The 27783-nt window shown below is 38.0% G+C and overlaps 1 protein-coding gene across 1 annotated transcript in view; it reads left to right on the forward strand.

Annotated features, from left to right (window-relative positions):
- The window catches only part of zfand3 (zinc finger, AN1-type domain 3), a 73323-nt gene that overhangs the window by 18382 nt on the left and 27158 nt on the right, over positions 1-27783 (forward strand). Inside the window, exons 2-3 of the mRNA XM_041251080.1 lie at positions 1776-1816; positions 23874-24068. Coding sequence (XP_041107014.1) covers positions 1776-1816; positions 23874-24068 — 236 coding nt within the window. The remainder of the gene's footprint in view (positions 1-1775; positions 1817-23873; positions 24069-27783) is intronic.

Genomic DNA, 27783 nt, shown 5'->3' on the forward strand with positions numbered 1-27783 from the left:
ATCTAATTTTAGCTCCCTACCTACTACATACAGTAAATGTATTGCAAGGATAGAAATTCTTGGTTTTCCTCAACTTGTCCACCTAGAACTGTGTTGGAACACCAGATTGGCTTTAAATGTAGTGATAGACAAGAATAAACCTTGAAAGCCTATCCCAGGATACCGCCAACAACCCGTCTTTTTTTGTAATCTGTCTGGAACGTGTATTTTATAATGCAAGAATAAATTTGTTTACAGAGCAGGGATGGAAGTAAGATGCCCATTGCATAGCAGTTTGAGACATTTCAGGTTTTACAAGCTGTAGGCTCTTGTACAAATTGTACTGATGAAGCAGAAAATCAAATACAGTATATTTATCTTTCTGCTACATTGGTACATGTACACAAGCCTGCACTTTGTTAAACCTTAATGTCTCAAACTGTTATGCAAGGACTTATTTCTATCATTGTAGCTTAGAAAAATGAATTTGCCAATACAGGGTTAATACACTAGGGGTGTGTTTTTTTGTTTGTTTTTGTATAGAAAGTGAATGTACTAGTTTTTCCGACCGTAAAATACATGTTTACTTTGTGTCGATAGACAAACAATGTTCTCCCATTGAGGGAACAGGTTTTTAGTTTTTTCAACTAAAAATAAAATCTGAAAGTACCAGAAGTAGCATGTCTTAATGTTCTGGTATACATCTCTACTAATTTTATTTATTTTTCTTTCATTTTGAAAATTGACAGTTTAACAATAACAAGCTGACGTGGTATTTTCAGTGTTCTGAAAGGTCTACTGTTCATTTTGACCTGTGATCCAATATGGCTGGTCAATTTCTTTTTGTTTATTGGATAAAAGATGCATACCTCTATTACAATACTATATACTTTTATACATACACAATGAATCATTACACCACTACTGTGACCAAATATGGCTGCAATTTTCTTAGGTTTCTGAATGACCGACCAGTACCACTTCCTGTTTGATTATGTGTGTTGTACAGTTCAAATGTAAATGTTTCACTACCGCATTGCTGGCCTTATGAATGACAAGCTATTCTAGCAAAATTGTCTGACACACAACACTCCCTTTGCTAGTTGTACAGGGTTTATAACTACAAGACGTGAGGTTGGTTCTCTAGTGTTGTTGCTTCACGAGTGTTAGCCGCCAGACTTATCAACCGCCAGATGGTAATCTCATTAATACACAGCAGGCCTTATCGGTTCTGTTGCTTTGGAAATAATTCATTTGATTGCTCTAATAATTAAGAGTTTTGAGGAAAGTGTCAGTCTGCTGCTTAATTAACTACCAGAAGTTAGTTGGGTTGGTAGTTTTGGACCGTATGTTGTGTTTATGGGTATAAACTTGGATAGAATCTTTTTCTTCACCCAAGGTTTTGAATATAGGAAATGTGTAACTTTGTAATTGGGGACCCTGACAGTTTTTAAATGCATAATGCCTGAATAGGCTTTGAGCACTGCAGATCATGGTGCTACTATAATGTCCTTGCTGTGTTCCAAGGTAAGGCACCCATCTGGGCAGACTCACTCTGGACAGCTAATCATTTTAAAACGACACTTTTTGAAATGCAGACTCTTTCTAATTACAGTGCTAATCAGTCCCCTCCAATAATGGAAATGGTTCAGAGAGTCATTTTGTCATTACGTTCACGGCGCTAGTTTTAATGTTGCTTTCGTCTAGAAAATTGGATGCCTTTTGATAAAATGACATGGGCTGCTCTCATGAATCTTGTTTTTTTATTTTCTTTTTTCTGTGTTTTAAACCCTCAGGTCCAGCAAGACCATGAATCTCTGTTCGAAGTGCTTTGCTGGTAAGTCACTCTTCTCCTTTTTGAGCCAAGACATTGGAGCCCTGCAACACGCACACATGTTTCTACATTATTTCTCAAAGGTCTTGTTGCTGGGGTACTGGTTTCAATGATGACTCAAGGAACAGTTATCAGTGAGAACTTGCAGCAGTAACCTGTACCAAAGACAGAGGTCTGCTTGGACAACTAGATACAACACAGACAGTTAACTGGGATGACTGCAAATGGCCACTGACCAACTCTGCAAGTCTTGCCCACTCTCCCTGTTACAACTCTAATGGCAAATCACATCTGAGTAGAACTGCAGCTCCTTTTTCAAAATAAAAATATTAGTTATTCATTCCATTATCGGTAAAGAAAAAACATACCTGATGCATTTAGTTCATGAAATAGTATCTTTTCATATCCATGTTTCTTGACATATATATATATTGTTTTTTTGTTTTTTTATGTATTCTAATATAACTAATAGGAGGCTATATGGTCCAGTGGTTAAAGAAACAGGCTTGTAACCAGGAGGTCACTGCTTCAAATCCCAGTTCAGCCACTGACTAATTGTGTGATCCAAGCAAGTCACTTAACCGCTTTGTGATGGTGGTCCACTATGAAAGGCGCTATATAAAAATAGGGATTGTTTATGTTTTTTATTATTATTATTGATTATTATGACATACATCAGATCTACAGTGTTTTTACCATATCTCTGAACAGAGTTCATACGCTGGAAAAAGTATGGGAAAATGCCAAACTGATTTCCAGGTCTTGAAAATCCTTGAAAAACCATGTCTCCATTATGAGAGTCTTGAAGTCTTGAATTTTACTAGTATCGTGGGAGAGTGAAATTAATTACGAGAGTTTTTTTTTATTAATAATAATTGAGCTCTAAAGCGGGTCACGTGACTGTCTGCTCCAGTGAAACGAAGGGTAAAATGGACAGACAGCCAAAGTGTATACATTTATATTGATGACTATGATTTTTTTTTTTAAACTAAGTTACAGACTGGAATTACAAGCTACTGTACTCTGCTCATCGAGTCACATTTTGTTATCTTGTTACCTTTATTAAATCATTAACGTTATTTCCCAACCCAGGAAAAAAAAATCGAATATGATCATTATCGTCACTTCATTTCTTTAATGCGATTTAATAAAGTGTATCTGTAATTTTATTTTAAATGTATGGTGCTTGCTTGTAACTTACAGTACCAAGTGCAGCAACAGTCTCTGGTCCAAACCGCCAGTCGAGTCTGATGTTGGCCCATACAGCTCTAAATAAGGAACCAAGATTTAAGTTAACATTTGCAATTGAAACAAACTTTTTTTTTTTTTTTTTAGTGGGGGGGGGGGGGGGGGTTCTATAGCCAGATTACTGGATGTAGCATGCCACAAATGGGTACTGTACTTGTAATTCTACTTTTAGTCACAATCTCATTACTATTATTATTAGTAGTAATAGTAGTAGCAGGGACAAATACTGTAATAAGAATCGAATAATAAAAACAGTACTAATATTATTAATAATTTAGCTAATGCCTTTATCTAAGGTGACTTACATAACTTACTCCAGCAGCTTATATTGGTCATTTTGGTTTGTCCTTTTACTATAGCAAACAAAAGGCTTTGGACCCTAACAGGGTTGTTATAGCGAGGGTGTACTGTATTTAGTATTTGACTTGTATGTTTAATATACAGCACATTTGTTTCTTTTTTTGTTACAATAGCTTGTATCTTACTTTTTCATACTTGCATTGTCTCTTGCTAGATATGCACCTCCAGATTCTGACAAATACTTTTAGAAATCAGGTGCAACTTCTGCTCTGGATCAAAAAGCAGCTGCCTGCCTATGTGGATAACCTATAAAAAAAAAAAAAAAAAAAAAAAAAAAACTAGTAGAAACTAACTAAAACACAAGTCTGGGAAAAACAAATGTAAGTATGGAAAAAGTATATGAACCCTGTCTGAAGCAGGCTGTGATGTCTTTTCTTTCTGCGCTGCCAAAACTTCCTCCACCCTTTAGACACCAAGTGCCCCTCTCAGTGACATCACATGAAAAAAAAATATATATATCGGGAAGTGAATTTCAGTCCCTCCCCTATCAATTGATATGTGCTTGTTATCTTGTTTTGCATGTATTGGCCCTATTATCGTACTTATTAAATTCCTTGGTATCACTAATCAACTCCTCTTTTTAAATATATGCAAAGGGTTACGATCAGGTCGTCTTGCAGGTCTAATGTTATATTGTACAATGGTGGCAGCCAAGACTGGTACAACATTTTATATGATTCTTGGCAGTCGGGGTAAAACAAAGAACAATTGTTGCACGCAGTCATTTTGCTTTGGTAGTAAACTGATAATTGGGGTGCCACTGCACATGTGGGATGGTTTTCAATTGAAATCTATTGCATGGATTTAAAGAGGAGATGATTAGCTTTTCAGGGATACCAAGATATTTAGTAAGGAAGGAGTCTGAGGGGGAGGAGAGAATGTCCTACCCCCAGTCATTTTGTTTCAAGGGTGGCGACTCCCATCATTTTGACCGCCAGTGTATGTCAATTCTATTTTTATTTGTTAACTTTTTTGTAGTAGTAGTGATAAGTTCTCTTGCAGTTCACTAAAAGATTACAGACCATGTTGTAAGTAATCGCATCTTGAGTTTTGTGTACCACTGCAGCTGCTGATTACACAAAACCTGGGATTATATCTGAGCAAATAGCGAGTCGGCATCGAATCTCAAGTAATTCAGTTTTTAGATCTGACCCTTCCTGAATAAAATCTTTTACTGTGGCCTCCCAGGCTAAACAGCTGAAGGTTAAACTGCCTGCAGAATCTGATTCAAGCATTTTCCACAAAATACTGAAACCTTAAGGTACAGCTGCCTTTGCTTTGACATAGAAAATGCACTATTCAGCTATATCTGGTAGGGATGTACATTTTTATGAATGTTTGCTCTATGCAGTGTCACAGCTTAAATCTCTCTCTCCACACACTTTGTTGCATTCTGATATATAGTGACAGCCCTGCTTTATGTGATGAAGTCCTATGGACTGGTGCAAATAATTCTGATTTAATGTTAAATGATACACAGGTTGATAAATACACCATACTACTTCAATTTGGCTCTGCTGCGTTTATTTTAAATTAATCGAAATGACTGCGACCCTTTAAATGAGGGCGACGATTATCCAAGGGAGGCCTCTATTAATATGCTTTACAAACGCTGCAGTATTTTATTACATGAGTTAAGGCGTTTTAGAAGCGGTGCTGTGAGAGGCTTCGATCTGCAGCACTATACTCCTGTGTGTTCTGGGGCTTATATACAGTATATTTACTGATAGTTAACGAGAGCCTATTAGATGGGATTTGGGAGGTCAGGGGAGGACTGTACCAGTGAATCAGGAGTGTGTATTGGTTGTTATGGGGTGGGACAAGAAGAGGAGAGTGAACGGTAGTTGAGTGTGATGCAGTTTTGTTTAGCGAAAAAAATTACCTCCTGATTATCTGTTTGATTTCTATTCAAACTCAAATATCTTACCCATTTTTTTTCTCACTGTAATTTACCTGCTTGTTTGTAAGACAAACCGAAACTAAATCTTCTCGTAGAGTGTGTGTGTGTGTGTGTGTGTGTATATATGTATGTAAAAAAACAAAACAACTAAATCCCCTACAAGATATCTTCGGCCAGCTTTTTTGACAGTGCGAGAGTGACCGGCAAAGCTCCAAGTTCCTCTGAGTAAGTTTTCACCATCCAAGCTGAGGACAGTGTAAACAGACAGCTCTTATTTTATCCCCTGCTGTGTTTGCTGACGTAACTTAAGGACTGCTGTGTTGTAGGTAGTTCATCTTGGGGTGTCGGGACTGTACCATAAAATAAAATGTGCTTACGAAGGTGTGTGTACATTAGTTTTGTATTACATGGTGGATTGAGGCTGCAGCCTCTTTGGGGGTGTCACATGCACATAGCCAGAGTTGCGCGTTTTTTTTTTTTTGAGCAGGGGTAGAAAAACAAAATAGTTACGTTTCTTTATTTTGAGCAGCGTTTATTAAAAACCTGATATTTGAGTGATGCGTTAATATGGTACTATTCAGTCAGTCAGCGCATACAGGAACACCTCCTAAGACAACACTGCCTAAGGGAACACCCTTGTGTTGGAACAGATTTTTCCCAAATGCTCTGGCTAAAGGAACAGGAACTTCGCTTGGAACACCTTTGCACCGATAGAAATTTGTTCACAATAAGTGACTTGTCATTGCAAGAGTGTTTTGAGGGACACCGATCTGGTGTATTAAATCTTTCCAGAACCGCCATCATATCCTTCATTGTTTTGTATTCTCATTTCCACGAGTGCAACTCATCGCTACAAAATGGCATGTAAACAAATGGCAAAATGAGCCACTGTTTCTTTCTACACAAAGAAATTTTTCAAGCTCTAGAAAAAAACCTGAATCGGACAAGTTGCTGAGCAATTTGGCGTTTCCCGTTCTGGTGAGTTGCTACACCATTACATTCTGTATTTTACTTTAAAATAGTAAAATATTGTACAGATAATCCCATATGTAAGAATTTCATTTCTACCATTTTAAACATGTTTGACAATCTTCGTTTTAATAGTTTCATAAATTGATGGATTGTGCATGTCCAGTAAATAACTAATATCGCTTCTGTTCAAATCTAGTAAATAAAATAATCTTTTTTTTTTTAAATTAATTTAGCGTTTTAAATGCAAGTTAGGTTAGCAACACTAGAATCTAAAGTGGGTTTGTCCTGAAATGCTTCTAAACAGTAAACACAGCCATTTTTTTTGTTTGCTTTAAAACATCCCAACAAGTACTGTACACGCTTGACCACAAAGTTGACTTAAAATAATTTTATAAATTACAGTACACAACGCAATTTTTTTTTCTAATCCGCAAATACCTTGGTGACCTGGTGTTTTTTGCTGTTGTAATTTTACTAGGTTGCTGCATTTAAATGTCGGGTCCATGCATTATATGCTCACTGTAAGCTAAGCTTTTTGACCATATTTTGCTTTAGTTTTATTAAAGTTAGTTTGTCGGTTACTTTATTATTATGTTTTATTAACATACACTTGCCTATTGTTTTGCTTTTACTTATTCAGTTCTTTTTCGTATGTTGATGCACGTGCGTCATGACAAGTACTACATATTGATTGATTTGATTCTTATTGTGTCTGGTGGCTAATTCCTGTTTTTAGACAACACTTCAGCTATGAGAACACTTCACTTGCTTCCCGAGGGGTGTTCTCTTAGCCGGAGACTACTGTATACATAAAATGTAGATGCATCAACGGTTGAGTAACATTAAAGCCAATACTACCCATCACTGAGTTTAAAAAAAAAAATAAAAGTAAAGACGTACATATTCTTATTTCAGTCTGTGTCTTCGTTGTACTTCAAGTTCCCCTTCAACAGTAGCATTCACATTTTCAGGTAGCAGTTGGTTTCGGAGTTTGCTGACTGACTCCAGCTGTAGGAAACACCTGCTCTGATGATGTCGAAGTGACTGGTATACAGAAGTCTATTTTCTTTTCTTTTTAGTTCAAGTGGTTCATAAAGATACATTGCAGACAGTATTTTTTGCTTTCTCTATCTGCTTTACCATATTGACCACTCAGCAGGTAAGAAAGAGCTGAAGAGAAGGCTGATAAGGGGCAGCATTATCCAGTCTTTTGTGCTGTGCTGCTTTGTCATTCTCTATTGTGGAGGTAGTAGTCAATGACAGCGCCAAACAGACTTGACCCCTACAGTTTTAAAATATAGGCAAACCTTACTGGGTTTCCTCCAGACCCAGGATAAATTATAATTACAATTACAGCAGAATTGTTTGCTGAAATTACAATTACAATGCGGTTTTGTTCAAGTAGTTAGTTAATTGCAATTATAATAACAATTACGTTAAAGTAGCGTACATTTTCAAACAAATGGGGTCACTAAGTGGTTGAAAATGAGAAGAATGTTTGTTCAAAATAGAACACAACATGGAACTGTGAATAACTTAAGCTTGGAAATGTCTGAAATTTAACTGATCGATTGTATAGTAATTTATAATTACAAATACAATTGCGCTAAATGGATGATTTGAAAGGCTGTCACACACGTAAAGACTCCTGGTCACATTTATTTTCAAAAGGCCCTTTTCATACCCATTTAGTTTATAAAAATCCGATTTTAGAATTCACTTAAACAGTTTCACACCAGAAAATGTCAAACTGCAGTTTGCCTCCAAGTGAATTTAAGTTTGTTTGTTTTACTGGGTCCTTCACCACTGTAGTTACACCAGTGTTTGTTTGCTTTCACTCTGCAATCTTTGCAAGTGAACCTGATCGTCTGGATATGTAGCCTACACGTGACCAAAATACTTTGTGGCTGTTGTTGCCCAGACAGCTGTTCAATACAGTAAGCATATACGCTACCGTGAAAAAGTATTTGCCCCTTGTCTGATTTTCAGCATTTTTGCGTATTTGACACTGAATATTATCAGATCTTCAAAGAAAATCTAATATTAGATAAAAGGGACCCTGAGTGAACAAATAACACAATGTTTTGATACTTAATTCATTTATTTATTAAAGAAAGTTATGCAACACTCTTTCATGCAGAACTGCTTCAACTCGGTGACATTTGTGGGTTTTCGAGCATAAACTGCTCATTTCAGGACCTGCCACATCTCAATGGGGATTAGGTCTGGACTTTGATTAGACTATTCCAAAACTTTAAATTTCTTGTTCTTCAACCATTCTGACGTAGACTTGCTTGTGTGTTTCGGATCTTTGTCTTGCTGCATGACCCAGCTGCGCTTCAGCTTCAGCTCACAAATGGATGGCCTGACATTCTCCTGTAGAATTCTGATACAGAGCAGAATTCATGGTTCCTTCAGTGATGGCAAGTCATCCAGGTCCTGATGCAGCAAAGCATCCCCAAATCATGACTCTACCACCACCATGCTTGACCGTTGGTACGAGGTTCTTGCTGTGGAATGCAGTGTTTGGTTTTCGCCAGACATAATGGGGCCCATGTTGGCCAAAAAGTTCCACTTTTGGCTCATCTGTCCATAGAACATTGTTCTAAAACTCTTGAGGATCATCCAGGTGCTTTTTGGCAAACTTGAGACTAAATCATGTTCTTAGTGAGCAGTGGTTTTGGCCTTGCTACTCTGCCATGAATCCTGTTTTTGCCCAGTGTCTCTGGTGGTGGAGTCGTAGCCGAGGTGAGAGAGGCCTGCAGATCCCTGGATGATGTTCTGGAGTTCTTGGTGACTTCCTGGATGATTTTACACTTTGCTCTTGGAGAGATTTTGGCAGGACGGCCACTCCTGAAAAGATTCACTACTGTCCCAAACGTTCTCCATTTGGACAATATGGTTCTGACTGTGGTTTGGTAGAGCCCCAGAGCCTTAGAAATGGCTTTGTAACCTTTTCCAGACTGGTAAGCATCAACAACTTTTTTCCCGGAGGTCTTCAGGAATTTCTTTTGGTTGTGGCACAATGTGTCTGTAGAAGCTGTGTGCTGACAACTTCACTCTGATAAGGGCCAAAGTTAGTCAGATTTGTATTGGGCAGGGCTGGCCCAAATCAGGCCTGATTGTTAACCAAAATATTCAAACAGCTGACCCTAATTATCCCTTTAATTGGGTTGAGTTAACTAGGGGGGGGCAATAACTTTTTCACACCTGAAGATTGCATGTTTAATTTCCTTGCACACCAGACTTTGTCATTTTTTATCTCAGACTGCCTCTATATACTACTACAACCCACAAAAAGATCTGAAAATTCAGTGTGAAAAATGTGCAAAAATGCAGAAAATCAGACGGGGCAAATAGTTTTTCACGACACTGTATATAATAAAGACTCAGTATGGAAGATTGCATCCGTGGCAGGTTTGCTGTACTGGTATGTTTATTTTTTGGTTTATTCACCATCTACTATGGATCGAATGGCAGCATGAAATATTATGGAGGAACACCAACGTTTTCATGCTAGATTATCTGCAAGGAGGAGGAATTTTCAAAGGTGACAAATGAGGAATAATTTATTCTTTTGAATTTGTTGGCGGTTGCATTGCCACTGGAGAGAGACTGAGCTATTTGATGTACTTTAATAATAAAATATTTATAAAGACACTACACATATATACATTTCACGCAGGTGGTGTCTCTGTGGGTGCTGGAGCGCTCCTAAAGTATGTTTGTTTGGCGCTAAGCTCCATCCGTAACTTTATAGATAGGGATTTAACTATGTAGGTTTTATTTTCCATCTCCTCTGCCTCCCTTTATACGTTAACAAGCCATCTCTGCATCCTAATAAAAGAAGACTATTGCGAACAGGGTTTATGGTGCGTTTGTTTTTTGCGTTTGTGCGTTTCATGATCTTTTAATAAAGAACTTGAGTAGGCAGAACAATAAATACAATGCTTTTAAAACGTGAGTGAAAAATAAACATTGAAAAGGAGAAGTTATGTTACCCTGTCTGTTTATCAAGCATATGCATGATACATTGGCAGATTAGGGGGGGCTCCTATTCTGTACCTGTGAAATTTGAAGTGTTGCATTCCAGAAGGCTTTTAGCTCTAAGGCAGTGTGTTGATCCAGATCCACTATACTGTTCATTTAGGTTACGTGGTCTAGACTTTATTTAACACATGTTTTGCTATATAACACCTTTCTAATTAAAGTAAACTAGAGAAGCAGTAATGTACAATTGTGCAGGCGATAACTGTCTTTGCATTATATGACGTTTCACATGCTGTGACTGAGTCATGGTGATCTTGGCTGAGATATTGCAAGCTGTACATCCCTGCAGTTCACAATGATGTTCTAAATGGAGAACGTATTGGCCCTAAACATTTGGAAATTGATCTTTTTAATTATTGAAATTCTGGAAAGGATACAGCATTTTCTGAAACTATTGTGTGCCTCTATTCAGATGGTGATTTTATTGATGCTCTGCTTCAAGTTGAAGGTTAGCCAACATGAGTTTGTTCAGAAGTGTGTTAGTGATACAGTATTGGCCATCAAATAGACCTGTATGAATTATTTACTGATGTTGATGCTGAATCACTGGGAACATTGTTAGAACCAAAATGACAGTTTCTTGTTTGTTTTTAATGGGTGAATAAATGTTCTGAGTCAGTGGTCATTGTATGGAATAGTTTTACACAGAAAACTGTTTTTAGAAAGTGGTCACCCTGAGATTGAGCTAATTCCACACACACACACTGGGGGTAACAGAGCCAGCAAAACCCAAAAACAAAACACTGTAGTACAAACACTACACTGTTTATTCCATGTGAGGGACCAGGATGGGTTAAAGCCTCTCGGAGCAGGATAGTGTTTGTTGTTGATATTCATATTAAAGGCGCAGTAATGCATAGAGACAGAAATGTGATGCAAGATTAACTGCCTGTCTGTCTTATCAGCACATCCTCGCCCCTCCACAGATAACACAAACCTCCTAAAATGAATTTGAATATGCCTGCGCACATGAAGCCTGGAAGGGCTATTTAGCCTGCAGAATAGGAAAGAGAAATTTGCTATAATGGAATGTCGGTGTTAATTTGGCAGGGTGAAGAATGGTTTAATAACAGTGGGGCGCTGGTGTGCTGCAATCGCTGTGCTGAGCTGAGCGGGGAAGCCGAGGCCCTGGTGCCGCTATTCCTCCTAATGTGTGCTTTGAACGAGAGGCAATCGGTTAGCATAGAGGCTATAAAGCACAACCATGCCTCGCTTGCTAAATTAGCCAGGCAGATGACCCCAGCTGCCAAGGGGGCAGCCAAACTCAGGATTCGCCATTAGGGATGACATGCCCATCTCTCCGGCACATACACTATATACGCTTTATTTCTCGTTAAGCAAGCTGATGCCAGCAGGGAGTAAAGACATCGCTGAAGAAAGGTAGAAAGACAGATGTCTTTTCTGTGCAAATATTCAAACAAACACTTAATGTATCCTGTGTCAAAAATGACCATGCTCATATTCGTTCCCATAACAATGTATAAATTACTTTATCAAGGAAAGGAAACCTGTGCATAAGAGCTCTGAAATCAATAACAAATTCTACAGTTTCTCTGCCTTCCTTTTAATAGGTCATTTGATGGGGTGCTGTCAAAGAGTTTTTATTTATTTTTTACTGTACTGTTGCATACATTTATACACTGTATTTATACAAGTTATTACCTAAAGAATATTTGAATATATTGTAAACCCATGTTTATTCCAGAAGTTTCACATAGAATGTAGGTGAGCCAGTGTCCGGTCCCTGGTGTGATCCATGGCCAACAAGATGATTTAATGGAGCCTCTCTGAGCACAGTGAGGGATTGTAGCACCTCTGTGCACGTTGGTTATTGGCACAGTGTTTCTGTTGACTCCCTAAGCTTTCAGTGCTGCCATCGCTCCCTAACTCAGTATAAATACAGTTCCCTTAATTGTGTCTGCTGCCTACCAGCCAGACTTGCGTTACATCAACTAAGCTGTTGCAGCAATGGAGGGTGACATCTCAGCACAACTGACAGCTCTCCACTGCCGCAACACGAACACTGAGCTGGCCCAGAAATAATAACCAGTCAAATCTGACACCAGTACAGTACAACAGAAGATTTGTGACCCACTGAAGTGAATCGTGCAGAGAATTGTACCCATGCCGCCATTAAAGCTTAGTCATTCATGTTATACTGAAAATGTTTGTGTGGGTTTCTTTTTATATATTTAGTTTCATAATGAGGTTTTATTGAATTATTGGTATGCATTGTCCCCCATGCTTTGCTAGGCAATGTTGAGTATGGGGAGTAGTAGGGGTGGGGTGAGGGGACAAGCTGTTTAAATCAAATGTTTCATTATACAACAGATTTTGAGTGGGGCGGAATTATCCAAATTCAACAAGGAGAAAGCGTTGGGTATGATTGACACCTGTTTCATTTTTACTGTGATTTTGCTTTTGCTTCAAAGTCCCTGCTCTTGCAGCATTTGGTCAGCTGCTAGTCATAAACCCAGAAATTATTGAAAAGGATCACATTAAAAGTACCAACTGTTGCACAATTTGCAGGTTTCAATAAAGGGCTTGTCTGCTAAAAAATAAATACGTTGCTCTAAAGGGTTATTCATTACGGTAATTTGTGAATCCCAGAAAAATAAACCTTGAAAAAGAACCAGCCTATTTCATTTATTTACATATTTAAGTATTTATATTTTAGAATGAAAAGATCATTTTGACTAATTTTCCAAAGCAGTACAATAGATATCTTGCCACGTTTGCTGTACAGAAGCTACCATGTCTATTTATTTGTGTGTAAAGTGCTTCCAGCTTCAGGATCAGTGAGCTGTGTGATGGACAGCACTGTGTATGTGTTATTACAGGCAGTCTCTCTTAGGAATCCTGGCCGTGAGAAGTGTGTAAATTGAGTGTAGAAGTTGAGAAAATTTGCTGAAAATTGATATCTCCTCTCTAGGGCTCTCCTATCCCAGTCCATCAGTAAGTTGTGAATGAAGATGAAATTAAGTTGCGTTAAAAGGTTGTCTGAGCGTGACACACTGGGCTCTGCCATATTACATTGATTAACTCAGTAAAGGAGCTTTCACCCTCCTTTTGTAATCTTTACAAATATTTAAGATGCAAAAAAATTGAAAACAGTGATATTTAGCATGTTGCACATTCTCCTGCATTGTGAGGTTTGCTGTCCGTTTAATACTTATTACTAAGGCAATACTATACAGTTGTGCCTGGGACTCCTTGCTGAAAGGAGGAGAAGGTAGTCAATCAGTCAATCCTTTTAAGCAGGTAAGTCAGTTGAACAAATTCTCATTTTCAATGACGACCTGACCAAGAGGATCACAGAACAAGCCTGTAGGACAGATATAGGCCATTATCTAGCAATACAAAGTACAGAATCAGTGCACACTCATTTAACAATTACAAGTATCCACCAGTATTGAGTCCATGTTAGGGCTAAAGTAGTTAATTTCAACTTTTTTTTTTTTTTGAAGGGTATGCCCAACATTTGCAACCAAAAAGTGAAAGTGTGCCTGCCAAAATCATTTGAAACCTTTGCAGGCAGTAGTTACTGTGCATGACACAGTTGAGCCCTGGTGTTTCGTCTGCGTCCCGCTCGATTATATCGTTCTCTTGAGTGTGGACGTTGCTGTGTCTGGTTTTTGGAAGTCTTGAATTATACCGGACTGCTAGTTGTCTGCCTTTTAATTTCCCTAGAATTCCAGTAGTCGTGGGAGATTTTTTTGTAATCTCTAGCTTTGTGTTCGCTGACGTGAATGCAGGAATATTGGCGTGACAGAAGCAGGTGAGTTATGACACAAGTATTTTTTAAAGGCAGAGAAGCGAGCCTGTTATTTTCATAGGTAAAAGGTCAGAGCCGTTGACAATCTCTGCCAATTAAATATTTGTCCTTTTGAAATGAGACTCAGGTTTGACTCTGTAGCGTTTGTACAGAGTGCATTTGTAGTTTAAGTGCTGGCAAAGGTGTGATTTTTAAAGAGGCTTGCATTGGAGCACCTGAGCTGATTTATGTAGTATAATTTTCACTGTGAAACAGACGGCCTTTCCACACAAAGCCTGTGATATGTAGCACATTGTCTGCCTTTCATCACTGGTTTTAATTTGCCATGGGAATATTTTGGGGAGAGGGGTATTAAACTTTGTCAATCATATATGTTAACTCCATCGTTAAGAAGAAAATCAAACACTTTGGTAAATACACGATACTAACCTTAATTGAGGGGCTGATTGATTGACTGGTTGACAGGTGCTTCCAAAACTAAAACAAATCCTTCATGACAGATAACAGATAGATATTTGCTTAAACACTGCAGGTATAAATACATTAGTTACAAGGGTGTGCAATGAATGCATTTTGGGTATATTTTTTGTAGTAATAGAAATGTTTGACCCATTACACATTTTACTAAAGTTTCATTACACTGGAAAAACGGTGGGGGGGGGGGGCGCAACCCATAGGCATGGCTTATCCTTTGACAGGAAAGGGGAAATAAAATGACTGAAATCTGCGGGGGTGTCTGAACAGACAGAGAGGTTGGCTGGCTGGCACACTGGCTCTGCAGTGCTAGGGCATTGCCATTGTTGGTATTCTGAGCCGCAGCCAATCACTTGGTATTGTGGCGCTGTGAGCCATGTATCGTGTCTTTGTTAGTGAGCCCATTGAACCGTCCCTGACAAGGTTGGTGGCATGGCCTTGTGCTGCTCATTAGCACAGTGTACACCCTGCTGGAAGAGGAAAGTGTGTTAATGCTAGTTGGGTTGTGGGTGACACATTGGAGCTGAGTATGATCTAATGTATTGATTTGAGGCTGCAGTGTCTCCTCTGTGAGCCAAATAAGGCCTGCTACAACTTGCAGCGAAGTGAGGTTATAAACAACCTCTTTTACAGCTCAGCCAGTAAAAAAAATAATCGTAATTCAAGTAAGACTTTCACAAAACAACCTGTAATTACAACAAAGATCCATGTTTCTAATTAGATCTGCTGGTACTACTAATGCCATTACCACAGTAACTCAATTAGTCAGTTTTTAGTAGGAAGTCAGATGCAACTGTTTCCAAGAATCCTATTTTAAAGAAGTTGGATCGCAGGATTTCTAAGTGTTTCAAAATTGCCGTAAAAACTGTCGGCATGATAATTTGTTAGTGGCAGCTAACACAGAGAGGCTGGTTGTGTAGTGGCAAATGTTTTCCAAATGGCAGGATTACATCCAGGGCTGGAGTTCACAAGTTTCTAAAAGTATCACAAGTACTTGCACTTGGACAAGTTTAGGCAGCATGAAATTAGATGCCATAAATGACAGTATTCGTATTCATTTTACAAAAATGAATTTATAAATGACTGTCGAATATATCATGCCTAAAAAAAAAAAAAGCATAAATGACGTATGAAATAACACCCTACTGTACAGAAGTATTCCTCACCTTTGTTGAATAGGTCATTTGATGGAGTACTGGGTTTATTTTACTCGATTTTTTTTTTTGTTTGTCCCAGCACTACATACAGAATCCTGGATAGAAAGAATTGTTTTCAAATAATAATAAAATAAAGTCACTGACAGTTTTTGTTTGTCACAGAGGAGCTGAGCTCAGAGTTTGTGCTGCCCATTAGACTGGCTTGGTTAGCTCCGGCCTCTGCTTCCAGAGCCTTGTTTAATAGTTTCTAGCTGTCTGCTTTCTCTCGGCACAGACAGTGGCAGAACGAGTTTTAATTGACAAGCCGTTGCATGCAATAGGTCTTATCCACGGAGCAGCACTGCTGAGCTGCAGAATAGCTTTTTCACAGCCATCCACAATTTAGACTTGCGCTTAGAGAGCTTGGAAAGTACATGTGCAGAACAGGGGAGTGCTTGCGCGCACACACACGCAGGCGAGAGAGATCAGAGCAACTCCTTGCAATACTTATGCAAATCAGTGGAAGAGACCCATGGTATATTTTGTTGACATTAAAAGCAAGTCAAACTATAGCGTTTATTCCCTGCGTTTTCTTCGCGCAGCGCTTCGCTGCCATTTTTTGTATTCAGACTTGCTTGTGAAATATCAAACGCAAGATGGGGGCAAGTCTGATTTCTATAGCAGTGCAGAATATCTTGTTTATGATAAGCAGCACAAGAAATATTTTAAAAAATTACAAACAGAAATTATGGGAAAATGAGCAAATCAGAAAGGAAGCCCTATTGGTATATTATAATAAACACAATGTTTTGACTACAGGTTTTTGTTAAATGTCTGGGTGTCACTTCTAGAAAGTGCAGGAGGTACCGTGTCCCATTATTATATGTTGACTGAACTACAAAATCCTGTATTTAATTATATCCCGTAGTATATGCAGGTAAGCGGTATTGTATTTACAGCAAATTAAACTCAACGGTTTTATGTCAATCATATGTTGGTATGCGTGTATTTTTTACCCAGTAATGTAAAACACTGTCTGTGCTGTCTGACGTTACATCTGCGTTGACAGTACCATTTACTTGCGTTTACTTTATTTAAAAAATCTAATTTTGCTGCCAATAACATTGTTGATTATGTATTACTAATGACACAATTTGAGATTATATGAATATGTACAGTATGTTTCAGCTCTTGCACAAGACGCTGGTACTCCCCTATGGTTTCCTGTTGCTCGTTATTATAGGATGAGTACACATTCTCTTTCTTTCTCTTCGGGGTAATAACCATGTAGTAGCTTTTACCCGATCCATATTGGTTTCAGATTATATCCAAATTTAGCAGGATAGGGTGGTGATCGCAACATTTTTCGTCCCAAAAATCAAACTTGTTTCATTTTTTTTGCAGCGATTACGCTCCAAGTATGAAAGGAAATTTCACTTGTCTGCAAATTTAGATTTTCAAAGTCAGACCCTAAATTGTTCCTCCCTATACATTTTCCATTCTGTACTTGAGAGGAAAGTCGTCTTCACTTCTACATAAAGGAAAATCCACACGTGCAAATCTGCTGTGGAAATGGCTGACGTGAATAAAAGCTTTCATTAAAGCCCACAGCAGAAACCCTACTGTGTTTCACAATTAGAATGTAAATGAAACTGTGAAAGTATTTAGAAAATAATAACTAAGTGTCTCGCAGGGGAAAGAGGGACTGTGTTTCACAATTAGAATGTAAATTTTTAAATGTGAAAGTATTTAGAAAATAATAACTAAGTGTCTCGCAGGGGAAAGAGGGAGTTGTTTCTCAACAATTCAATTTTGTTTTTTTTTCTGCAATCTTTGGCCGGAGTTATGAGCTTTATTTAATGATACCTGTACTAAGAACGATATAATAAAAACAGTTTAAAGTGTCTGCACTGAATTTGCTAACTAAGGTTTCTGGTAACACTTACCGGGAAGTGGGGCATCATATTTACACCCCCCCAACCCACCCCCCCCCCCCCCCCCCCCCCCCCCCCCCCCCTCCCCCCCCCCCCACCCCCCACACCCGCTCCGCCCCCCCCCCCCCCCCTCCCCCCCCCCCCAACACCCCCCCCCCCCCCCCCCCCCCCCCATTAAAAAAAAAAAAAAAAAACCCCCCCCGCCCCCCCCCCCCCCCCACCCCCCGCCCTCCCCCCCCCTTCCCCCCCCCCCCCCCCCCTTCCCCAACCCCCCCCCCCCCCCCCCAAAAAAAAAAAAAAAAAAATTTTTTAAAAAAAAATTTTAAAAAAAAAAATTAAAAAAAACTGCACCCCCCCATGGGTCAAAAAAAAAATAAAAAAAAATATAAAAATAAAAAATAAAAAAAAAAATTTAAAATAAAAAAATAAAAAAAACAAAAAAAACAAACATACCCATGCTCGTCCCTTACACCTGTGACGGGTCTTGGCCCTCAATCGCGTAGTGTCTGGTCGCTCTCTCAGATTCGTTGAGGAACGTTATGACTTTTTAATAAATATAATAAAAATAAAAAAAAAATAAAAAATAAAAAATGAAATCAGGTATTTGCCGTTTGCAATGTCACCGCTGTCTTTCATTCGCGAAACGTTTACATAAGTTCTACGTATAATTTTAAATAAGAAACGGGCAAGACTTGTCAACCGGGTTTAGAACAAATACGTATTCGTCGTGTTCTTCTAAATATTTTAACAATGTTTATTTTTCCTTATATGATCAGGTTGTATTTGTGTCCTCAAAACTGATTTTCCAAAAAGATAATGTAAGATACCGGTGAAGAATTGTTACCTCAATTGGCAATCATTTGATACTCAAATGTTCGGACATGCATTTAAATACGCATAGTCTAGGTCCCTTCGATAAACTATGACAATTTGTTAACATCAGCAGGACCACCCTTTGCTTTTTATGCGGACTGCAACTGTAAGGGTCTTATCTATCAGGTTGTTTTAAATGCTAAAAAAATAAATACAAAATAAAATAAAAAACAAAAATAAAATAATAAAATAAGAAAAAAAAAAAAAAAAAATTTAATAAATAAATAAATAAAAAAAAAAAATAAAAATAAATAACACGGGGTAAAATGTTTATGTGCAATTATTTGATGGCTTTAAATAATAAAAAATTAAAAAAAATAATAAAAATAAAAAAAAAAATAAAAATAAAATAAAAAAACATTAAAAAAATAAACAAAAAAAATAAAAAATAATGCCTATCTCCCCCCCGCCCTACTGTGTTTCACAATTAGAATGTAAATGAAACTGTGAAAGTATTTAGAAAATAATAACTAAGTGTCTCGCAGGGGAAAGAGGGAGTTGTTTCTCAACAATTCAATTTATTTTTTTAAATGTTTTATTCCACTTTATAGTATGCACTCTACTGCTATATATCTAGGCATATTGGTTCAATTTGGCCCGAAATCTCAAAAAGAACGTGACTGCTTCAGAGTCCAGCAAAGAACAACAGGACTCATTCCAGGGCTGAATGTTATGCATTATGAAGAGAGGCAGAGGGAACAAAACCAATTTAGCCTACAACAAAGAAGGGTTAGAAAAGACTTAATCAGTCTTTAAAATCAGCTTCTGGGAACTGGATAAGCATTGAAGGACCAAATGGCCTCCTTTCATTAGTAACTTATTTTATGGTGGTTTTGTTTTTTTGATAATCTTATCTGTATTTTTATACTTAGTGTAGACAGACAGTCAAGTACTTCCAAATGAAAAAGCAGTAGTGCACTGTTTGTTTTTTTGTTGGTTTTTTTTTTTTTTTTTTACTGAAACGAAAATAAATAAAAAGGATATACAACCATCAACACTGACCCCAAATAAATACCATGCTGGTCTGCCAGCACGAGTAGCAATTGCTTTCTTTGTTTCGTTATGACTTTTTTAAATAAACCCACTAACCATTCTGTTAAATGCACCCATAAATTCACCCGTTCTAATAAACAAAACGTTTTAAATCGTAATTACATTTATTTACAAGCAGGGCTTGGCCCTGCCCCCTATTTAGATGCAGGACCTTCTGCTTCCCTGCCAAAGGGTCCTTCAGAAACTGCTGTGCAAATGTTACCTTGCTGTCATTATCAATTGCATATTTACTTGGTTGCTTATGAGTTATTAAAATAGAAATCACAAATCTTTTGCCTTTGTTATAATATTAACACTTTTTTTTTTATTATATCAGGTTGTATTATTATATTATAATAACGGTTAAATGTAAGCTACAAAGACGTTGTCGTGCAATTTATTTTTATGTGCAATTATATTTGTGTTTAAATAGTTATAGTAACACTTTTTAAATATGACAATATCTGTTCAACATTCCCAGTCATCAGAGTTGTCATTTTAAGTTTGTAATCGCCGGATATTTACATTATAGGTTTTCTTTGTACAAATATTACCGAAAGAGAAATAAATACGATATTCTGTTGGTTACGACATCAGAAACAATTAAGCATTACGGTTTATTTTTATGTGCAATTAGATTATTACAACTGTCAAAACCCCTCCCCTCTATAATGTATACTGCCCAGGCCCACCCCAAAGGCACAAAATCTAAAACAATTAATTTTTTTTATAAATAAACAAAAAACAAAACCAGACCGCGTAACAAGCATCGATCTATAAGTACTGCACTCTAATGTATCATTCATAATACAGGTGTGTTTATATACACGTCCCTATATGTGAAGTCTGCGTGTGTTTCTTCGTGTGATCGTATGAAAGTACGTTTAGGAAGCCAACCTTTTAAGCGTTTCTCAAATGATCCATCTATATATCTCTTAAAACGCCATCTTTCACTAAAAACGTATACGTTTTCTGTATATATTAAAACAGTTTTGGATATTTTTTAGATATTCCCACACGTAGACTTGATTAAAACGTCACAGTATTCTCTGTATCAATAAGTGTTTCTACCCAGTTCCCCATAACATTTATTTAAAAAAAAAAAAAATACAAAACAACCAAACATTGTACAGTGAAAATAATAACTTGGTTAAACTTGCGCCTACATAGAATACACGCTTAGATTTGCTTAAGCCACTGTATATGACGCAACATTTTTGAAAAGAAATAAACATTTGGCAAGTAGTGATTTTAACTCTGCATAAAGATAAATTATTCTGACAATTTTGTTTTTAAAATTTATTTTTTGCTAAAAACCACACTGCACATCCAAACACAGCGAATGCTTTACTTAAATAAAATGTATTTATAAAAACTTAAACGTACATTTACACTTTGATAAGACGACAAATGTTACTTTTTTAACAGAAAGTCTGCAATACACTTAGATAAATGTGATGTCAAACGTCATATTTTTAAACAAGAAAATACTAGAAATAATATCTTCTCCTGATAAGAGGTTTTACATTACCTTTATTTTTATACAATGGCTGTAAGTATTTTTACAGTACAATATCGCTTTCAAGGAACAGTCGCATATGTTAATGTGCTTGTTCACAGCCTTCGCACAGTGTCAAACACTAACTACATATTCAGATACATGTATTAAGCATTACAAATCCCTCAACTCTTGTGTTGAAATAATACCCAGCACTCCCTATAGAATAATTTTAATGGGAAACTGGTACTGGAGAGTTTCGGGTAATATGTCATACATATACAGGCAGGGCTCAAATTTTAGCTTGTTTTAGCAACATTCCTCTTGTGTTTTACCAGCCAAATTGTAGTTTGTCAGCCGCAAGCAGTACTGTTACGCTAGACAGACATCTTGAGGAGACCTACACCGATCCAAGAAGAGAGCATGGGAGCCTATGTCTGTTCCTTCCTGATATTCCACGTACTAATCCACCAGAACACCAGATGGAGTACTCTACTCCTCAGTGGAATGAGGTGGAGCAAGCAGTGAAGAAAGCAAGGGCTTCATCATCGCCTGGGCCCCACAGTGTACCATGCCAAGTTTACAAGAGAGCACCTGGAGTTCTAAGAAGCTTGTGGAGGTTGATGAAGGTAGCGTGGGCATGATGCAGAGCAGAAGAGGTCTTTATCCCCCAAAGAAAAATAATCGACCAGCAATTTCCCTGTTAAATGTGGAGGGTGATATTCTTCAGCATTGTGGCACAAAGTTTGTCAACTTATCTACTGAAGAACTATATTATCGATACCTCCGTACAGAAAGTTGGTGTAACAGTGGATGCTTGGCGCATGCGAGTGTGATCTGGCAACAGATTCAGTCTGCAAAAAAGTTTTGCTGCCTTTTCAATGCCAAGATGATTTCTCTGCTTTGACTGCACCAGTCCATATGATGAGAACACGCTGTGCACCAGCAGAGGAAGCTACTGCCGACAAAAGCTAGTACACTGCAGTGAGACTTTCATCATCTACCATGACTTCATGCATCTTCCATCACTCAGGTGGTGACACACTTCTCGTCACCTCCTCTTTTAAAGGCGGCTTGAAATGGACAGGACGTGGCTTGAAATGGACAGGACGTGGCTTGAAACTTCATGGTGATTGGGATGAGTGAGCGGTATTTTTCACTGGCGTACTCCATTGCTAAATTCTTCTCTGGCGAGTCTTTATTGGCGAGTAGGTGAGCTGCTGCTGGCCTTTAACTTCTTGGTCACGTCTGTTTCCTGTCAGTTGCTTTTCCAGTTCTTTCCAAATGTCTACTGCCTCTGCAGTCATGCAGCTGTCACTTTGTGGATCTTAAGAGCAGCTGCTAATGGCTCAAGTCGGGAAAGCAACTCTTCAGTGCAAGGTTCGACACCTTGTTTCCAACAAGAGCATCAATCTTCTCCCGCTGAACCTAACGTATTTTCATCAGGATGGGTAGTTGTAAATCCCCATGTGGTTCCGCTGTTCTGTACTGACGGAATGACCGTCATCAGTGCTGTGATGTCATCATAAGCTGCATTACAATAAAAATACTGTTTATTTTAATATAGTCCTTCGCAAACTGACTAGTGCCATGGCGTGTGTTTTTAAAACAAAATTACATATTTGTATTCAGCATGTGCTTATTGGTGCAAGCATTCATAGTAATAAACAAGGAATGCCATTAAAAACCATGTATTTGTCATGGGCAGTAAGCGGCAGGAGGACAAGAAACATGCCCGCAAGCTCATTTGCTGTTGCTGCATTCGTCCATGACATCGTAAATACCGTGACACTGGGGTGTTGCCGTGTAACCCATGCCCACTATAGTGCTTCTGTGACAGCATAGCTCTTCACATAGGTTAAGACGGATTTGTTCCATCCCTGAACTACCTTGTGATGCGGCACTGTGTCCGTATAGGCAATTCACACAGCCCAACATGCTGCTTTAGTGCCGGCTCTAAACTGTAATAACTAGTCTGTGTGAAAGGGGCTTTACAGTAATTAAACTTTACAATTGTAAATATGCACATTTAAAATCCCTAATTACTACTTCATAGGCCTATGTATGGTTACTTTTAACTGCATTTTAAAATGTAACTGATTTAGAAAAACTGTCTTTTTACTTTCTCCTTTTACAAATTAATTTCTCAAAGAATGAAGGGCATGGGGACTGTGGCATAATGCATTCATTATAATGAATTAATGGTCATTGTATAGAACCGCTGTGTTTTTTAACTTTATTTGAAAGAACTTTACAAACTTTGGCTGGTTAATGACAAAAACTGGAGCAGTTACTGTGTGTGAGTCTGGAAATGGAGAGGGATGTGTTAATGCCCACACTCTGCTGTAATGCCAATACATGAAAAATCTTTGCTTTAAATTCATTAGCTCTGAAACTGTTTAGAGTAGCTCGGAGGGGTTGTGTGAAAGACGGTGATGTATCTCTCCACTGTAGTGCAGATACTTTGAGAAACACATTAATCAGAGTTCTGGTCTGTGGGCCATTATCCCATAGCTGGGTACCTGGACACAAACTTTACTCCAGGCCAAGCTTCTGATCTTTTTTCTTAACCTTTTAAGCATTGTCAAATTCATGGGAAATGGATCAGTTGAAGTGTCCCAGAATATGGGCATACATATATATGCATGCATCAAAATGTCATTTCTTACAAACTGCATCTGGTACTGCTGGCAGTTTTGTATTGAGAGATGTCCTTATTGGATGGAGTTAAGGGATTGTAGAGTGTGTTTGTTTATCACAGTTAAAGCCAGTTATCCTGTGACCCTGAAAATCTTTCTTCTCTTTCAGATGTTCAGAAGAAGCAGCCAGATGAAGACTCCTCCCCTGGCCCCACCCCCAGCACTAGTAGCAGCCAATCGGACGTGTTCACGAGTGACATGAACAGCAGCAGTTCCTCCCCATCCTTTTCATCACAGACTGTTAGCAACCCCCAGCCACTCCCCAGCGAAACAAATGTAGCTTCCTTACCCAGCCAAGAGGAATGTGAGTAATGTCATCTTTCCAGCTTCCTCTGTTTAATTTCCCCATGCTTGGCATCCTTTCAGTGGATTCTAGCACAGTAGAATTGATTTCAAAGTTACCATTTGAACCTACAAGGCTATCAAGGTCCAAGTCCCTTCATATGTTTCCAACACAGTGCTACCCTACCAGTTTTCTCAATCTCTTTGGTCCTTTAATCTGGGTTTGATCTGTAAACCTAAGACCAAGAGGTATAAGCAGAGCGCTAGACCTTTTAGCTGCTATGCTCCTAGGCTGGAATACCCTGTTGCGGGTGATTAGGTATTTGGAGACTGGGACATTCTCCAAATGTTCCCTCAAGACATAATTGTTTTACTTGGCTTTAATCAAATATTGTAAAGCACTTTGGGATGGTCTTGGTAGCTAGCTAGCTGTCTGTCTAGCACAATAGTTCCGCTAGCGGCTGACAAAGCACTATAAAAGTGAAATGTTATCACAAAGATTATGCAATTGAAAAAAATCTTTAACCACATGGTATGTGCAAAAGGGGTCAGTGTACGTTAGGATCCTAAGCCGAAATAGTCTATCGAACGATCCCATTGAGGTGCAGAAGATTCACTTTTACAAAAGCATTTATCACTTCATGTAAGAGTGAGACTGAATTATTCTCCAGGGAAATAAATATAATAAAAAAAATAAAAAAAAACTTTATTGCTGTAATAAATATTTTGCAGACCTTTTTGTGAGCATGTCAATTATAGTTATAAAATGTATTTTTGACAAATTAATATTTTAATAATCAGTTTTACTAAAAACATAATACTACTCACTGGAATCGTCAGTACCAAAGCAGGAACCAGGTACCTGATTTCAAAGGAAACAATTTACACTAATTAGAAGCACCTGAGTAGAGAGGACTGGGGAAATAAGTCCTAGAGCAAGTGGTTTCAAAGAGGAAGAGAGCGAGGAGCGGTGTTCATGAGTGCTCCACCCCGCTCACATGCTCTGCCCTGCATATCTAAGTCTGGTGCAGTTCCACCAGCATCCACAGGAGGGAGACAAACCTGTACTCGACACAGGGAGAAGCTTCTGTTGGTAAAATTTGAGCGTAGCTTCTAACAGACAGAATAAGGGAGTTCAACTTTTAAATTTAAATAAATGTGTACAATTCTGAAAGAAACATGCATTCAATAGCAGGCAATTTAGCTAGATGTCTTCAATGTTAATTTAGTTTTGATTCCCATATTCTGATTTTCCATTAGGTAGTCATTAATCCTGAAGAGTTGTGGTTGGCATAGCAGGTTACATAGGCAATAAATAATTCAAATGTATTAAATAATTGCTAAAACTGTGTAAAATAGTGTCTCAGACAGAGGTGATCACAGAAACATTTTTTTTTTCAGAGCTGCAAGAGATTTCAAAATGTTTTCAGGGCTCAAAATTTGCAAAAGAAAGGGCAAAGCCAAAATGGCCTTCCGTTCAATACATGTGTAGAGGACACCAAGGACACTGAACTTAAGTCACTACCAAAGTGTAGGATGTTGTGACTTTTTGCTTAGGAATCCTTTATAAAGCTTATTATTAGTAAGGCTACGATTTTGGCACGGAGGTCACAGAAATTGTGAATTTGAATAAAGTCAGTGAAATCTTGGAAATGGATGTAAACGCACATTTGGTTCGGCACTGCCTTTAGAACATAAGAACATAAGAAAGTTTACAAACGAGAGGAGGCCATTCGGCCCATCTTGCTCGTTTGGTTGTTAGTAGCTTATTGATCCCAAAATCTCATCAAGCAGCTTCTTGAAGGATCCCAAGGTGTCAGCTTCAACAACATTACTGGGGAGTTGATTCCAGACCCTCAATTCTCTGTGTAAACAAGTGCCTCCTATTTTCTGTTCTGAATGCCCCTTTGTCTAATCTCCATTTGTGACCCCTGGTCCTTGTTTCTTTTTTCAGGCTGAAAAAGTCCCTTGGGTCGACGCTGTCAATACCTTTTTAGAATTTTGAATGCTTGAATTAGGTCGCCACGTAGTCTTCTTTGTTCAAGACTGAACAGATTCAATTCTTTTAGCCTGTCTGCATATGACATGCCTTTTAAGCCCGGAATAATTCTGGTCGCTCTTCTTTGCACTCTTTCTAGAGCAGCAATATCTTTTTTATAGCGAGGTGACCAGAACTGCACACAATATTCAAGATGAGGTCTTACTAGTGCATTGTACAGTTTTAACATTACTTCCCTTGATTTAAATTCAACACTTTTCACAATGTATCCGAGCATCTTGTTAGCCTTTTTTATAGCTTCCCCACATTGTCTAGATGAAGACATTTCTGAGTCAACAAAAACTCCTAGGTCTTTTTCATAGATTCCTTCTCCAATTTCAGTATCTCCCATATGATATTTATAATGTACATTTTTATTTCCTGCGTGCAGTACCTTACACTTTTCTCTATTAAATGTCATTTGCCATGTGTCTGCCCAGTTCTGAATCTTGTCTAGATCATTTTGAATGACCTTTGCTGCTGCAACAGTGTTTGCCACTCCTCCTACTTTTGTGTCGTCTGCAAATTTAACAAGTTTGCTTACTATACCAGAATCTAAATCATTAATGTAGATTAGGAATAGCAGAGGACCTAATACTGATCCCTGTGGTACACCGCTGGTTACCACACTCCATTCTGAGGTTTTTCCTCTAATCAGTACTTTCTGTTTTCTACATGTTAACCACTCCCTAATCCATGTACATGCGTTTCCTTGAATCCCAACTGCGTTCAGTTTGAGAATTAATCTTTTGTGCTGGACTTTGTCAAAAGCTTTCTGGAAATCTAAATAAACCATGTCATATGCTTTGCAATTATCCATTATCGATGTTGCATCCTCAAAAAAATCAAGCAAGTTAGTTAGGCACGATCTCCCTTTCCTAAAACCATGTTGACTGTCTCCCAGGACCCTGTTACCATATAGGTAATTTTCCATTTTGGATCTTATTATAGTTTCCATAAGTTTGCATATAATAGAAGTCAGGCTTACTGGTCTGTAGTTACCTGGTTCAGTTTTGTTTCCCTTTTTGTGGATCGGTATTACGTTTGCAATTTTCCAGTCTGTCGGTACCACCCCTGTGTCAAGAGACTGCTGCATGATCTTGGTTAGCGGTTTGTAAATAACTTCTTTCATTTCTTTGAGTACTACTGGGAGGATCTCATCCGGCCCAGGGGATTTGTTTATTTTAAGAGCTCCTAGTCCCTTTAACACTTCTGCCTCAGTTATGCTAAAGTTATTTAAAACTGGATAGGAACTGGATGACATGTGGGGCATGTTGTCAGTATCTTCCTTTGTAAAAACTTGTGAAAAGTAATCATTTAATATATTTGCTATTTTTTTTCTTCATCTACGATTTTGCCATTTGTATCTCTTAAACATTTAATCTCCTCTTTGAATGTTCTCTTGCTGTTGTAATATTGGAAAAACATTTTGGAATTGGTTTTAGCTCCCTTAGCAATGTTCATTTCTATTTCTCTCTTGGCCTTTCTAACTTCCTTTTTGACTTGCGTTTGCAGTTCTGTGTACTCTTTCTGCGTACTTTCTTTTTGGTCCTTTTTTAATGCTCTGTAAAGTGCCTTTTTTCGCTGAATATTTTTTTTTTAATTGATCTATTAAACCATTTTGGCAATTTAGTTTTACATTTAGATTTGTCTACTTTAGGGATATAATTGTTTTGCGCCTCTAGTACTACATTTTTGA

Source organism: Polyodon spathula, chromosome 5 (assembly GCF_017654505.1).
Source record: "Polyodon spathula isolate WHYD16114869_AA chromosome 5, ASM1765450v1, whole genome shotgun sequence".
Lineage (NCBI taxonomy): Eukaryota > Metazoa > Chordata > Actinopteri > Acipenseriformes > Polyodontidae > Polyodon > Polyodon spathula.